The sequence below is a fragment of the Eptesicus fuscus genome, chromosome 4, assembly GCF_027574615.1.
Source record: "Eptesicus fuscus isolate TK198812 chromosome 4, DD_ASM_mEF_20220401, whole genome shotgun sequence".
NCBI lineage: Eukaryota > Metazoa > Chordata > Mammalia > Chiroptera > Vespertilionidae > Eptesicus > Eptesicus fuscus.
The window spans coordinates 53795943-53810539 of NC_072476.1; the positions used below are offsets into that span (position 1 = coordinate 53795943).

Here is a 14597-nt window from a genome sequence, read left to right on the forward strand (position 1 = left end):
CATTCAGTACTAAAGTAAAATAATTTCACAATATCAAGGCCTTGAAAGTTGATACTATGGAATTGGAGTTAACATTCAGATTATCACTCAAGACACAACCATCTATAACTAATTCTAAATGGATGATGAGAAAAAGCCCTACTCACCTCCTCAGAGTTCATCAACCTTACCCATACAGTCACACCTTAGAGCAGTGATGGGCAACCTTTTGAGCTTGGTGTGTCAAACTTCGCCAAAAAACTGAGCATAACTCGGGTAGTGTGTCTGTCACTTTGAGGAAAAAAATTATTTCGCAAATGTTTCATCCTCAGGAGCAGCAAATGTTTCATCCTCGCGTGTCATCAGAAATGGCTACGCCTGTCAGTGCTGACATGCGTGTCATAGGTTCGCCATCACTGCCTTAGAGATATAGTGGATAAAGTTCCAGATCACCGCAATAACGCAAATATCGCAATAAAGCAAGTAATAATCTTTTTGCTGGTGGAGGGTCTTAACCTTTAATTTGTTAAAAAAGTAACATCTGACCCTTTTTGGCTCTCTGCGCAGCACCACGGCGGTGGGCAAGAACAAGCGCCTTACGAAAGGCAGCGAAAAGGGAGCCAAGAAGAAAGTGGTTGATCCATTTTCTAAGAAAGATTGGTATGATGTGAAAGCACCAGCTATGTTCAATATAAGAAATATTGGAAAACACTGGTTATGAGAACTCAAGGAACCAAAATTGCATCTGATGGTCTCAAGGGTCATGTTTTTGAAGTGAGCCTAGCTGATCTGCAGAATGATGAAGTTGCATTTAGAAAATTCAAGCTAACTACTGAGGATGTTCAGGGCAAAAACTGCCTGACTAATTTCCATGACATGGATCTTACCCGTGACAAAATGTGCTCTATGGTCAAGAAGTGGCAGACCACGATTGAAGCTCATGTGCATGTCAAGACTACTGATGGTTATTTGCTTCGTCTCTTCTGTGTTGGTTTTACTAAAAAGCACATCAATCAGATTTGGAAGACCTCTTATGCTCAGCATCAGCAGGTTCGCCAAATCCGGAAGAAAATGATGGAAATCATGACCCGAGAGGTGCAGACAAATGACTTGAAAGAAGTGGTCAATAAATTGATTCCAGACAGCATTGGAAAAGACATAGGAAAGGCTTGCCAATCTATTTATCTGCTCCATGATGTCTTTGTTAGAAAAGTCAAAATGCTGGAGAAGCCCAAGTTTGAATTGGGAAAACTCATGGAGCTTCATGGAGAAGGTAGCAGTTCTGGAAAAGCTACTGGGAATGAGACAGGTGCTAAAGTTGAATGAGCTGATGGATATGAGCCTCCAGTCCAAGAATCTGTTTAAAATTCAGACATTTAATGGTGACAAATAAAAAACTTATTTGTGATTAAAAAAAGTAACATCTGTGAAGTTCAAAAGTAAAGTGCAATAATACAAGGTATGCCAGTACTTAATAGTGTGAAATTGTATTTTGCACTCACCAAAAATGTTTAAAGTGTTTTATTTTTCTCAGTTTTTATTATTGTTTTATTTGTCCACAAAGGAACTTTTACTAAACTTTCAATCCATGAATTTGTCTTCATTTGTTCATTGCTTCCTAAAATGTGTCCATTTTAAAAATAAAGAAATATCTGAAATATGTTGCTTTTTAAAACCCACTAAGTATCAGACAATATTTTCCCCCTTTGTCATAGATTTTAAATTTTCTGATTTTAAATTCATTTTCACACATAATATGTGGCTGCATTCTGATAACAGAAAATATGCAACTTAGACATTTTAAAAATATATCTCAAACTTGCTTATCTAACCATGCAGTCTTCTAAATTCATTTTTTTTAAAAAACCATATATTTACTACTTAGGAAATCTATAAAGTTCTTAGTTATAATTAGGCACACAGAGAACTCCAAACACATTAGGAGCGAGACCATCACTCAAGTACTTAGCCCTCGCCCCTGCAGCTCTTTTCACGATGCTTCATCCAGCCTAATAGCTAAATGTCACAGTTCGTGCCAAACCCATCAAGGACTTTCCTGGCATTGACGTGCCTACTTCAGAATACGCAATATTTCAGAGTCATCAGATTTAACCGTCCACTAAATTCAATTTCATAAGGTTGCATCATCCTCCGCATTTCACCTTCATGCACAATTTATTATAATTTCATAGGAAAAGCTAAAAGCTCAGAACACACATATGCTATCAGATTCCTGAACAGAAAGCCCTTTCTTTTCTTGAGCAGTTTTAGACCCTGGATAGCAACTCAGACAGTAATTGGACGTCTTCTCGGAGCATCTGACAGAGTTCACACTGAAAAAGAGATTAGAGACAAAAATGTCAGGATTTACTGACTGTGAGAAATCCCTGCATTCTCCTTCAGCCCTTCAGCACTGACAAGACGAGAAGCTTCAAACAAGGGTTCCCAGGGTTCTTCTGAAAGCGACAGTCCCTGGCTCCCTGGAAGCTCCCGGCATGCACCGTGGAGAGCGGGGACAGGAACTGCCTCAGGTGCTTTCCAAGTGGGACTGGAAATGCACCTCATCTGCACTTATGTCTTCTCTTTAACTTTTATTTTTTTATTACTTTCAAGAAAGAAAAAAAAAACAACAACAGGCACTGCAATGCAGCTACAAACTGAGGAGGAAAATAAAGAAACTATAAGTAAGGACTGTCAAGTCTAATATTAGAAACACTAACAAGGAAGCCGCATCGTTTTGCTGGCCTCTAGCTAAAATGGTGCCTCTCGGGTTCTTTTCCACGCAGGAGAAAGGCTATCCTGAGACTTCAGAGGAGGGTCCTAGTTGATGTAGGTGAGACAGATACAAACTCCCTCCATTAAAAAAACCAGAACGTTAAGGGTGGAGGAGGGGAACTGAATCCTCCCCATGGACTGAACCAACTCAGAAGGCTGGTCACTTGCTACCAACGAAATATGCTGGCTGTGTGCTCATCTTATAAAAGGGCGATGTTTTCCACAGGAAAAGCAGAAACCAACCACAAGAGGGTTGTTTCCTCAACAGCACACGCAGGTGTCTACAGCAGGCAAAAGCCCGGGCCCCTATCCAGCCAGAGGTTTCCAGCAGTGTCCACACGCCGCGTGGTGCTCTCCCTAGTCGTACACACTGAACAATAACTCAGATCCATCACAAGATCCCTTTCAGTCCTCCTGGGTTAAATGGGTCTTTATTTTTAGAGAACAATGGGAATTATAGGAAACTGGAGGCCTCACATCACAGAACTATAAATAGCTGCTCTTAAATGCAGCCCTATGTTTTTGTTTTTCAAGTTTAAAGTGAAGCTGGCACTTAAGAGAGGGTATACACAATGTTGGTCAGTTTGGGATGCCCCGGTGACGTCATCGTATGTAGGTGATTAGGGGCCTATTTAGTTTCCAATCAGACAAAGCACCAGCTCTCCACAGGAATTTTAATCAGGAAGATTGTTTGCTGTGCTGAGACTGTCTCCAGGGAGCAGAACATTACTGACCTTTTTCCTCTACAGGAAATTTAAATTTGTACCGTTTGGCTGGTTAGGATTTCTGCCATTTCCCAGTGGATCAAGATTAGAGATGAACTTTCAGGTTCGGTCATACATTGAAAACACAAACACATAAAACTGTGAAAAGCCAGGAGCAGAACGATGTCCTTCTCCTGATGCAAAGGTCACCGCTGTTTTTTCTCATTCATTCCAGCCAACCACAGCTCCCACGCTTACTGCCCCCATTTAGGGAACTCAGATTGGAAAACAGCGGTACTTATGGGTCCTCAGCATGTTCATTACCTCATTTTGTACACTTAATTTTGCTCTCTCAGTTTTTTTGTTAAAGGAAAAAGTTCCCTTGTGATAGAGTAGATCAGGACATTTTTCAAAAGATGTGTAAATGAGGTTATATTTATCAGAATAATTCTTGTTTGGTCTAGAAAGCTCCTGACTTGTACCACTAAGGGAAAAAGAAAAATGTGCAAGTAAGTATTTCTTAGAGGAATCTGCTGCTCTCTAAATAAGCAATTTCAGGATACAAACTCATAAAACTGCTGTGTCATCACATTTTAAGTAGATTAGGGGGGTCACACAGAAAACAGACCCCCCACCCCAAAAGAGTAATAAAAAGTAACTTAGGCCGAAACCGGTTTGGCTCAGTGGATAGAGCGTCGGCCTGCGGACTCAAGGGTCCCGGGTTCGATTCCGGTCAAGGGCATGTACCTTGGTTGCGGGTACATCCCCAGTAGGGGGTGTGCAAGAGGCAGCTGATCGATGTTTCTCTCTCATCGATGTTTCTAGCTCTCTATCCCTCTCTCTTCCTCTCTGTAAAAAATCAATAAAATATATTTTTTTTAAAAAGTAACTTAGGAAAGTTACTTACCATGATCTCAGTATTAAATTAGCAATTGTTTTTATACTTCTAAAAATGAATTCATAAATTGATATAACTATGAAACATAGCAATGTTCACACAACATTCAATGACTTAGGACTGGGAGAGGTTGGAAGGTCTTACCCTAGAATGATGCCAAATCTGAAACAGATTTAATACCAAAAAGAGACTCAAGACTAAAACTTTATTATACCTAATTTTACGGTCATGTTGTCGGAAACCAAGGTCAGCCTCATTTCCACCTCAACTCTTAGCTTCTAAACTAATTTTCAGTTTAATTTGTTTATCTACACTATAGCATCTGATTCCAAGAGGCTATGCATTTAATTATCACTACACATCAGAAAATGTTGCAACTAACCTATAGGTCTTACCTGTTGCAACTAACCTATAGGTGTAGGCTTGGAAGCAATTTAGAAATATTGTAATGTTCATAAATTATTCCATTAATTTTACAATATTATAAAGTATGCAGATACTTAGTCATGGATGGGCCATTTTTTTCTTTGTTATTTGTTTGTTCTTAAAGATATTTAAATCAGTGGCTTAGGGATTGTTTTATCCTTGATAGGCAGGTTTGATTATGCATTGCTTTTATGAATTGTCTTCACCACTAAAATGAACGTGGTATATATATGAGGGGAAACTCAGTTTGGAATTCAGCTAGAAACAAATACACAACTGCTTGACACTCTTCTTGGAAACTCGATTCAAACTTGACATCAGCCATTGAACAATACCAAGAATAAAAAATATCTTGTCCTGGCTGGCATGTTCAGTGGTTAGAGCTTGGCCAACACACTGAAGGGTCTCGGGTTCAATTCTCAGTCCCTGTGAAGGAGGCAACCAATCAACGTGTGTCTCTCACCCAAACTGATGTTTATCTCTCCCCTCTTTCTCTCACCCCCTTCCTTCCTCTCACTCTAAAAATTAATGGAAAAATTATCCTGGGGTAAAGATTAACAAGATATATTTACATATATATATATATCTTAAGAAAATAACTTATTCTTCGTAGCAGAAGAAAAATGCCCGAAATTGTTTTTAAACTGAGTGACATGCCAAGGCATTATTAACCATACAAAAATGAAAAAGGAATAAAAACGAATGATGCAAACATCCTTAATTATATGCCAAAGGTGAATAATGTCTGCTTCTTTATCGTAACTAATCTGGGAGAAAAATCAGTAACGATTGCACCAGACACTGTGCTCAGCCCAGAATTCAAATCCAGATTCTGTCCAATTTCAAGGCCTGTGTTCTTCCCACTGCCTATTCCGCTGCTTGCTTTCAGGCTCACCCGCTCCTTCCAGGAGTGCATCCACTCAGTGACGGCCTGGGCAGGGCTGGACAGCTGAACTGCATGCAGAACAGATGACTGCTTCCCTAAGTCCACTTTGTTCTTTCCCTGGAGGCTTTCTCCCACCGCCCGCCCCTGAGAATTCTGGGTAGGACTCTCGCTCTAAGTGATTACAGTAAGTGCCCAAGCTGAACAGTGCGTGCAAAGAGATTTTAAAATCGTTCTGGCATAATTATCCCAATCAACAAAAACGAACTACAGCTCAATCAAACTTTTGAGAGAAAAAGACTGTGTGGGAGTTAAATGAATTAAAGCATAAGGTCAGGCTTTTATAAGGTGCTCCAGATTCATCACCTTGCTCTAATTCTTGCATATTTCGGCGGTCACGTTTTTGTGTGACTTCACAGAAATAACAAGTCATTAAAAAAAAAAAATCCCGAGATAGGTTACAAAAGTACTGTTAACACACACTGTGCATCTACATATATATATATATCCCATGGTACTGAGACCATTGGGATAAAGTTGGAAGTCTGAAATTGAAACGCTATTTTTAAATCTGAACCAGGTGGTAATTTTAAAAAAACAGAGGTGTTACTGGACCAACTTAGATGTTTTTCCCCTCAGCTTCCACACTGATTGCATTGCTCCTTTCATTTCTGACACTATCAGTTTCCTAAAGGATTGAACAGATCTAGAGCAATTATCCCTAAACTCTCACACATAGGCTGACTTGAGCATCCTGAAGCCTTTTACCCACATATTTCTTCAAATATGAAGTGATATTATTTATCTATAGATACTTTATCTCTTTTTAGAACAGTAATTTCAACGTTTCTTGAATAGTACTTTAGTGGTAGCACATAACTATTGCCAAGTTGTCTTATTAATGGCATAACTAACTCCATGATACCTTTGTGTATATGTCCACAAAATAGAACAGTTATACATAGAAAAGCCAAATTTGATTTTACTTTAACTTAAGGAAAAGTCATAGGCTTCTTGAACATTAACTGTCATCCTTAAGAGCCAGCTACTACCTCATTTGGTTTGGAGTCAAAGCATTGTGTGCACATAGTAGGTCCTCAATAACAGAGTCTAAATAGACCTAAGCACTTTCAATCTAGTAAATGGTCAGAGGAAAAATATATATGGTGACTGATTTCAAAGCAAAACACAGAAAGAATGAGTATGAAGCATGGCTCATATAAGGCAGGCCTTGAAAAGGGGCCACAGACTTCCCATGTAGGCTGAATGCAGGCTGTGAATGGGGAGTTATTCATTAGACAGCCCACATAAAGAGGCTTGTTAGTACGGATTTTTAATGGAGCAAGGACACACACAGAGGGTTGTTACAAAATCTGATTATGTATCTAAATTCGTATGAATGGAGCACTACTTTGAAAAGCCTTTAGAAATAAAATGTCTTGAGAATTTCTTTAATTTCAAAAGATCCAATCACACATCAGAGAGCCCTCTTCCACCTCAATTTTCCATTGCTTCAGCTGTTTTTATTAGAACTAGCAGCTACAGACGTATAGTGAATGCAGATTTGAGCCAGGCAGATTTTGCCTTTTACACTTGCAACCAAATAAAAATTGATTTAAAAAAAATTTTTTTGCCCATTTGTCCATCTCTTAGATATATTACAAGCCTTAAAGGGAAGAATTAAGACCATTTCATGGCTTTGTAATAAAATGAAGAATTCTACAGTTATACATAGAAAAGCCAAATTTGATTTTACTTCAGGAGCTATGAAAAACTAAGCTGTCCCAGTCATAAGACACTTTTGGAATAAAGATCGAAAGATAATAATTTCTTTATGAAAAACGAAGACAAGCTGAATTCCCAATAGTCTTTGTCAAAGTCAGTTTGCATCTTGACTCGATGACAAACAAGGGCATTGTTAGCAACTCCAGAAAACTCCAGCAGAAATCATTGAAAATTTCCCGTCTGGACTCTCAACTTACCCTAGGCAAAACAAAAACAACCCTAAAAACAAAAACACACACTATAAACCAGACCAGGCATTGAGATGACAGCAAAACAAGTCTAATAGAGGGATATAAATATGCAGGTGTTGGTACATGTATTAGTTCTCCATAAGGAGAGTAAGGAAATGATAAAAATGGATGCAGGCTGTGAATGGGGATTTCATATTAAATAAAAGTAATGTGTAGTAATATCAGACATATGTCGTAGCAATATCTTCACCGATACAGCTCCTAGGGCAATGGAAACTAAGGAGAAAATAAACAAATGGGACTACATCAAAATAAAAAGCTTCTGCACAGCAAAAGAAACCATCAACAAAACAACAAGAAAGCCCACTGCATGGGAGAACGTATTTGCCAATGTTATCTCTGATAAGGTATTAATCTCCAAAATTTATAGGGAACTCATACAACTTAACAAAAGGAAGATAAAAAATCCAGTCAAAAATTGGCAAAGGATCTATATAGACACTTTTTGAAAGAGGACATACAGTAGGCCAAGAGACACATGAAAACATGCTGAAAGTCACAAATCATCCGAGAGATGCAAATCAAAACAACAATGAGATACCATCTCACACCTGTCAGAATGGCTATCATCAACAAATCACCAAATGACAAGTGTTGGTGATTATGTGGGGAAAAAGGAACCCTCCTTCACTGCTGGTGGGAATGCAGACTGTGGAGGACAGTATGGAGTTTCCTCAAAAAGTAAAAAATGGAACTGCCATTTGACCCAGTAATCCCACTTCTAGGAATATATCCTAAGAAATCAGAAACATCAATCAGAAAGGATATATGCACCCCTATGCTCATAGCAGCACAATTTACAGTAGCTAAGATTTGGAAACAGCCTAAGTGCCCATCAGCAGATGAGTGGATTAGAAAACTGTGGTACATCTACATAATGGAATACTACGTTGCGGTAAAAAAGAAGGAATTCTTACCATTTGCAACAGCATGGATGGAACTGGAGAGCATTATGCTAAGCGAAATAAGCCAGTCGGAGAAAGATAAATATCACATGATCTCACTCATATGTGGGATATAATGATCAACATAAACTAATGAACAAAAATAGATCCAGAGACAAACGTGGAACAGACTGTCAAGCCTCAGAGGGAAGGCAGGGGAGGGGGAGGGGTGGTGGTGGTGTTAAGAGATCAACCAAAGAACTTGTATGCATGCATATTAGCATACCCAATGGACACAGACACTGGGGCGGTGGGGGCTTGTCCTGTGGGGTGGGAGTTGATGGGGGGAAAAGGAGACATATGTAATACTTGAACAATTTTTTAAAAGTAACATGTAGCAAAGTTAACTAGGGCAAATAATTGTTTCCGTGGGTGTACTATGCTGTACAGTTTGATGAGTGCCAGCTGGTCCTGAAGATGCGGAGAGCAATGTGTGGGTTATCTAAAGGAAGCTCCTTGGACCACACTTAACCCTGTGCCTAGAGAAAAAACAGTCGAATCTGGCTCTTAGAAGTTGCATCAGCATCAGTGAAGAGGAAAAGGAGGGGGAGAAGAAAAGGAAGAAGCCACTTTCTAGACACTTTCTGTAGTTGGTATTTATCCCTTTGTTGCCAAAGTTTCTGGAAGCAAAGTGTATCAGAACAAAAATCTCTGATTTTACTCCCCCCGGCCCCCCCCAGAATACAATTTACCTGTCAGTGCAAGAGAAATCAACCTCTGCAGAGACATGCTCTTAAAAGACAGGACACTAATAATCGTAGCCAAGAACACTGTAGGCACAAATAATGGATTCTGCAAATAATGGATTCTTCATGACATGGTTCAGAAGTCCCTGACCAAAAATATGAAAAGGTTGACAATACAAACTTCAGAAACCTACTGAGACAGGTGGGTTCTGTCCTGCTATCTTTTATTTTCCAACTTGTATTAAGTCCTTATATTAGGAACTAGAAAGCAAATTCAAGAAAATTTTAAAACTACTGCACTGGATAGAAATTATTAGCAAAGAGATGTAGAATAAGAATCAAAATAAGATGTTCCATACATATCTAAACATGCTCTTTATTTTTTAATCTTGCTAAACCTCAAGCCCATGTTCAAACATTTAATAAGATGAAATTTCAAAGAGGTAAATATACTCAAAGAGAGCATTTTTCATGTTATAATAGATGTAGCCATTTACATCAACAATTTCCAAACTCTATGGTCTTGACGTTTAAGTTTTGAAAAAGTGTTTATATCTCCAGCATACATATACTTATTTATATATTTTATGCATTACTGCTACTGGCAAACTGTATGTATTACATATACGACAAATAAAAGCTGTAAAAAGATAAAAAATATTTTAAAAATAGGCCTAGTACTCTCTAACCTAAGTGGATCATGTTTACACCGTGTGAAATGTCAACAGCCCACTTCAGAAAACACAAACTTATCAGTTCATTAATCAGATGTGAGGGGCAACATATCTTCACCTATAACTCCCTTTTTCACATATACACGTTTTGAGATTTTGCAACAATTTATCCAAAAAAAACCTTAAATTTTAAATATTAAAAATAAAAGCACTGTTTTTATTTTACTGCTTAGCATCTTTTAAAAGTAGTTGTGGGGTGAATAAAGACATGGCAAACCCGGGGTTTCAAAGAGTGTTTTTATTACTGACACTGGCTACATTTTACTTAGCAACTACTGTGTGACAGGCATTTTAATTACATACATTATATCTAATTCTCACAAGAAGGGTAAAGTAGATATTATGTTTCCCATTTTATAAAAAAATAAAACTAAGGCACATCATCAAACGTATCCCGCACTTAAGTGGTGAAGCCAGGGTGGGTAAGACTGTATCTTCAAATCACACAAAATTAAGATTGTCACAATTACAGAACATTATGTGAAGGGCCAAGCATTTTAGGTCTTCCAATATATACACTGAGTGGCCAGATTATTATGATCTCTGAATGCATAATAATCTGGCCACTCAGTGTATATCCTATATAATAAAAGGCTAATATGCAAATTGTCCCCTCGACCAGGAGTTCAACTAGCAGGCAGGCCGGCCAACCACCCATGTCCCCTCCCCCTGGCCAGGCTGGCTGGATCCCACCCATGCATGAAGTCATGCACAGGGCCTCATATATATATATATACACACACACACACACACACACACACACACACACACACACACACTGAGTGGCCAGATTATTATACGTTCAGAGATCATAATAATCTGGCCACTCAGTGTATATTTTTTCATTTATAGCTGGCTCCTTAAAACAGAGAGAGAGGAACAGAGAAATAAGTCGTTGAATATTAAAAATTCTTTAGATTAAAAAAATAACAGCCCCCAGACATTTCACCTGTCTCTCTCCCCCAGCTCTCTCCACTAGAAAGAGCATTTCAGACTTCTCTCAGAGTCCAGAGTTTCCAGCTATGTTCCTAAATAGGGCCTGAAATTGGCTATGTGGTCCCCCAAAGATTATTCCTCTTCCAGCTGTATGTGCAGCTAATGTCTATGAGAACTCTGGGCTGCCAGGAATCCACAAAAACTGAGAGGGTCCTCAAGGCTGGAGGAGTTACATAAGGTAAAAAGGTTGTTGAATTAGGAGAAATGCTAACTGCAAAATATTATTTGGCAGTTTAACTATCATGACTTGAAATGTCACTGCTAAATTCCTCACCAGAAAACGTGGGTCGAACTCAATGACTTCCTTTCTAGAGATTTTTATTTTTAGAAAGATATATGACATACTTCTGTCTAGGTAGGTTTGGATAGTAGGAAAAGTAGAACGGATGAACCTTGAGGACTTTTCCAGTTTTATACTCGCACACAGAATTCTCTTCTGCCTGGGAGGCCTTCACCTTTCTACCCTCCTGGCAAACTCCTGTTCACCCTTCAGGCCCAAGCATAACTTCTCCGGTGAAGCTTTCCCTACACTTACAGTGGAATTAGGAACTGTCTCCTCTCTGTGCTAAAATAAATAAATAAATAATCTTAAAACCGATGAACAAAAATAGATCTAGAGACAGAGAAGCATCAATCAGATGCTCAAACCTCAGAGGGAAGGCAGGGGAGGGCAAGGCTAAGGGGGAGAGGTCAACCAAAGGACTTGTATGCATGCATATAAGCCTAACCAATGGACACAGACACCAGGGGGTGAGGGCATGAGTGGGGGGACTGGGGGGACAATGGGGAGTAAGGGCACATTTGTAATATTTTAATTAATAAAGGGAAAAAAATCTTAAAATCCATGTTTATTAGCAGCACTCATTTTAAAATGCAACTATCTGTTCTTGACCATGGCTTCTGTGTTCACGCACCTTGTAGTCTCATGATTTATCACTGTGGGGGCACAAAATGTCATCACAATAAATATTTGGTGGATGAATAAATAAAGGTTGAATCATGAATTTGAAGGAGCATCAATTTCTACAAATACAGTAGTTTGCTTTGGTAGGTGGTTCTGTTTCAACAAAAATGTGTTTGTTTTTATATACTTTATATAAAATCCCTCATGTTCTCTGAGCATTCTGTTTGGAGCCTCCTAAGATCGTACATTTGGTTACCAATATACAAAGGAACCCTCTCTCATTACTAGTCATACTATAGCTCTAGGGTAATGCAATGAGGTAGCTCTCACAGTTTTTCTATTTCACAAATTAGGAACTATTCTCATTTGCAGCATTTCCTGGGATTTCTATAGAGTAACTTGTCCCAGTGGGGAAAGACATGCTTCCAATTGTTTATTCTCTGGTATCTCTAGTCTAGTCAAAAGGATCCTCAAAAAAAAAAAAAGCAAGGAATGATTTCAAGAAAACATGAAGGAAAAAACACAATCCCCATCTATTTCATTTTGAGAGCTTGAGCCAGCAAGCATTTAAGAAATGAGTTTCGGGGTAGAGGGCAGAATTTATACTCCATATAATTTCATATGCCCTTTTCCTCTTAAAAAAAGTCACTTTGTCACATGTAATGAATATCTTTTAAACGCTGAGTGGAATACCTTATATGGCCTAACATAAAACAATACTCAAACCTATAAATATCTTAATCCCTTAAACATTTTTCTTTTTAACCACATCAATTTCTTAATAGATGAGCATCACACTAAAAATGTGAGAAACATTAATAAAAAATACAAAACTCAAACTTTATTATAAATATTAGAAAGTAAAATACAGAAATCTACCAACTAATGCAGGGTTCTAATTGGTCATTTCAAAAGATGATGTATATTAGGAAACTTCTTGAGCAAAATACTTTCCGTATAAATTTCTCATACACATTATGTCAAGAATACCTATTTTCAAATGTACTCTGGAGTCTTCATAATTAAAGCAAACCTTCTCTGTCATTCCCACCACATCCCAGGATTAATTGCAGTGCAAGAGAAAAAAAAAAAATCACTAAAACATCCATTTACTTATTCCCTCATAGCTCTCACCTCCCCACATCTCCAACTCCAGTATTTCAGTTCTTTAATTGTGCCTCCACCTTAACTCTTCTAGAAAGTGGGTCAGTCCAACTTAGCCAGCCACCAAGAATAGTGGAAATAACCGCTGACCATTATTGGCATGCCCTGCTCCTTCTCAGACTCAATTACTTTGAGATTTTTGCCTTCTCATATTTTTCATCTCCTAGACTTCCCTAGGAAGGTTTTTTTTTTTTTTTCACCTTCTACAGAGATAAACAATGTGAGCACATCCAACAAGTTGGTCACCTACTGAAAGAAAAATGAACAAGATAGTTCTCAGATTTCAGTCCCAGATGATTTAAGATCCTCACTTTCCCTCCCTTAAATTACTATTTATTCTACAAAACACTCATTTGGCATTTATCTTATGCCACCTTGCCCTCCTCTTCCTCAAACATGTCCTTGAAGGTGAAATCAATCTTAAGGGTGATGGTAATGGAGACCATTCTCCTCTGTTCTCTGGTTAGAAGAGAGGACCCAGAATGGTCTCCTACTCAAAAATGTTCAGACCATTTTTCAATTCACACTATAATCCATTGCGGGGGGGGGGGGGGGGGGGGCGGGGGGGGGCGGAAGAGGGTGTGGTAGGCAAACAGGTTTTATCACCAGTGTAATGCTGATCAGTTCAGTAGCAGCTACTCTAAAGGGCTGGTTTAAGAAAGATAATGAGGTCACATCTGGACTCAGAGTCTGTGCACTGATGGGATTAGAGATATCTGTCAATGCATTGGTGAGGCAAATGGTGGTATGCATGCTCAGTATTTGCCATCTTGGCTCTAACCACTTAGCCAAAATCTGAATTCCAGTTACTTCAAGAATGTCTTACTGCATAAGTTCCTATTCCTAATTAAAGTGTTAGGCCAAAGATAGATGATTCTATATGTCTATGTGTAACCCTTTTACATAAAAGTTTGGTGAAGATACTCTTCCTTGGTGAGTCAGACCTCCAGGTCAACATCATGAACCCAGTGCCCCCTCCTCTTCCCACCGTCACACGGTAAGAATGTTCTTGAGAGCGTGCAGCAGGGACTTTGAAAGCGACGCCAGCTTTTCTACAAAAGCAAAAGCATCAAAGCTCTTCGCTCCAGAAGCCAGCCCAGCCAGGATCACTTAAGGATTCCACTGACTGTGGAGCAACTCTTTTTCATTCCAGTAGATGCTGCGTTCTTCTGATTAAAGAGTTTCTTTTCTCATCCTGTGCTCTCCCAAAAATTGGCACATAGAAGACAACCACAAAACCAGGGTTGACAACATTTAGGAGATACGGTTTTAGACTTTTTCTCTTGAAAAAAATCATTTCACAATGATGAGAAGACAAATCCAACATCTCCCCTCCATTAGAGTAACGAAGTGTCCTAGGGGCTCAGCAAACAAACAAATAAATCAAACCCATTCTTGATTTGTTTCTAGTACTGTTCTCCTGGGCCAGGAAAATCCCTCATTTTCTCCTAATGTAAAGTATCAACGA

The 14597-nt window shown here is 38.7% G+C and overlaps 1 protein-coding gene across 1 annotated transcript; it reads left to right on the top strand.

The window, feature by feature from the left end:
• Nucleotides 1-558: 558 nt before the first annotated feature.
• On the top strand, nucleotides 559-1378 carry LOC103288800 (40S ribosomal protein S3a-like). Its single transcript, XM_028149690.2, has one exon. It carries the CDS (start codon nucleotides 697-699, stop codon nucleotides 1303-1305), a length of 609 nt encoding a protein of 202 aa, XP_028005491.2. The 5' UTR covers nucleotides 559-696; the 3' UTR covers nucleotides 1306-1378.
• The last annotated feature ends 13219 nt before the right edge of the window (nucleotides 1379-14597 follow it).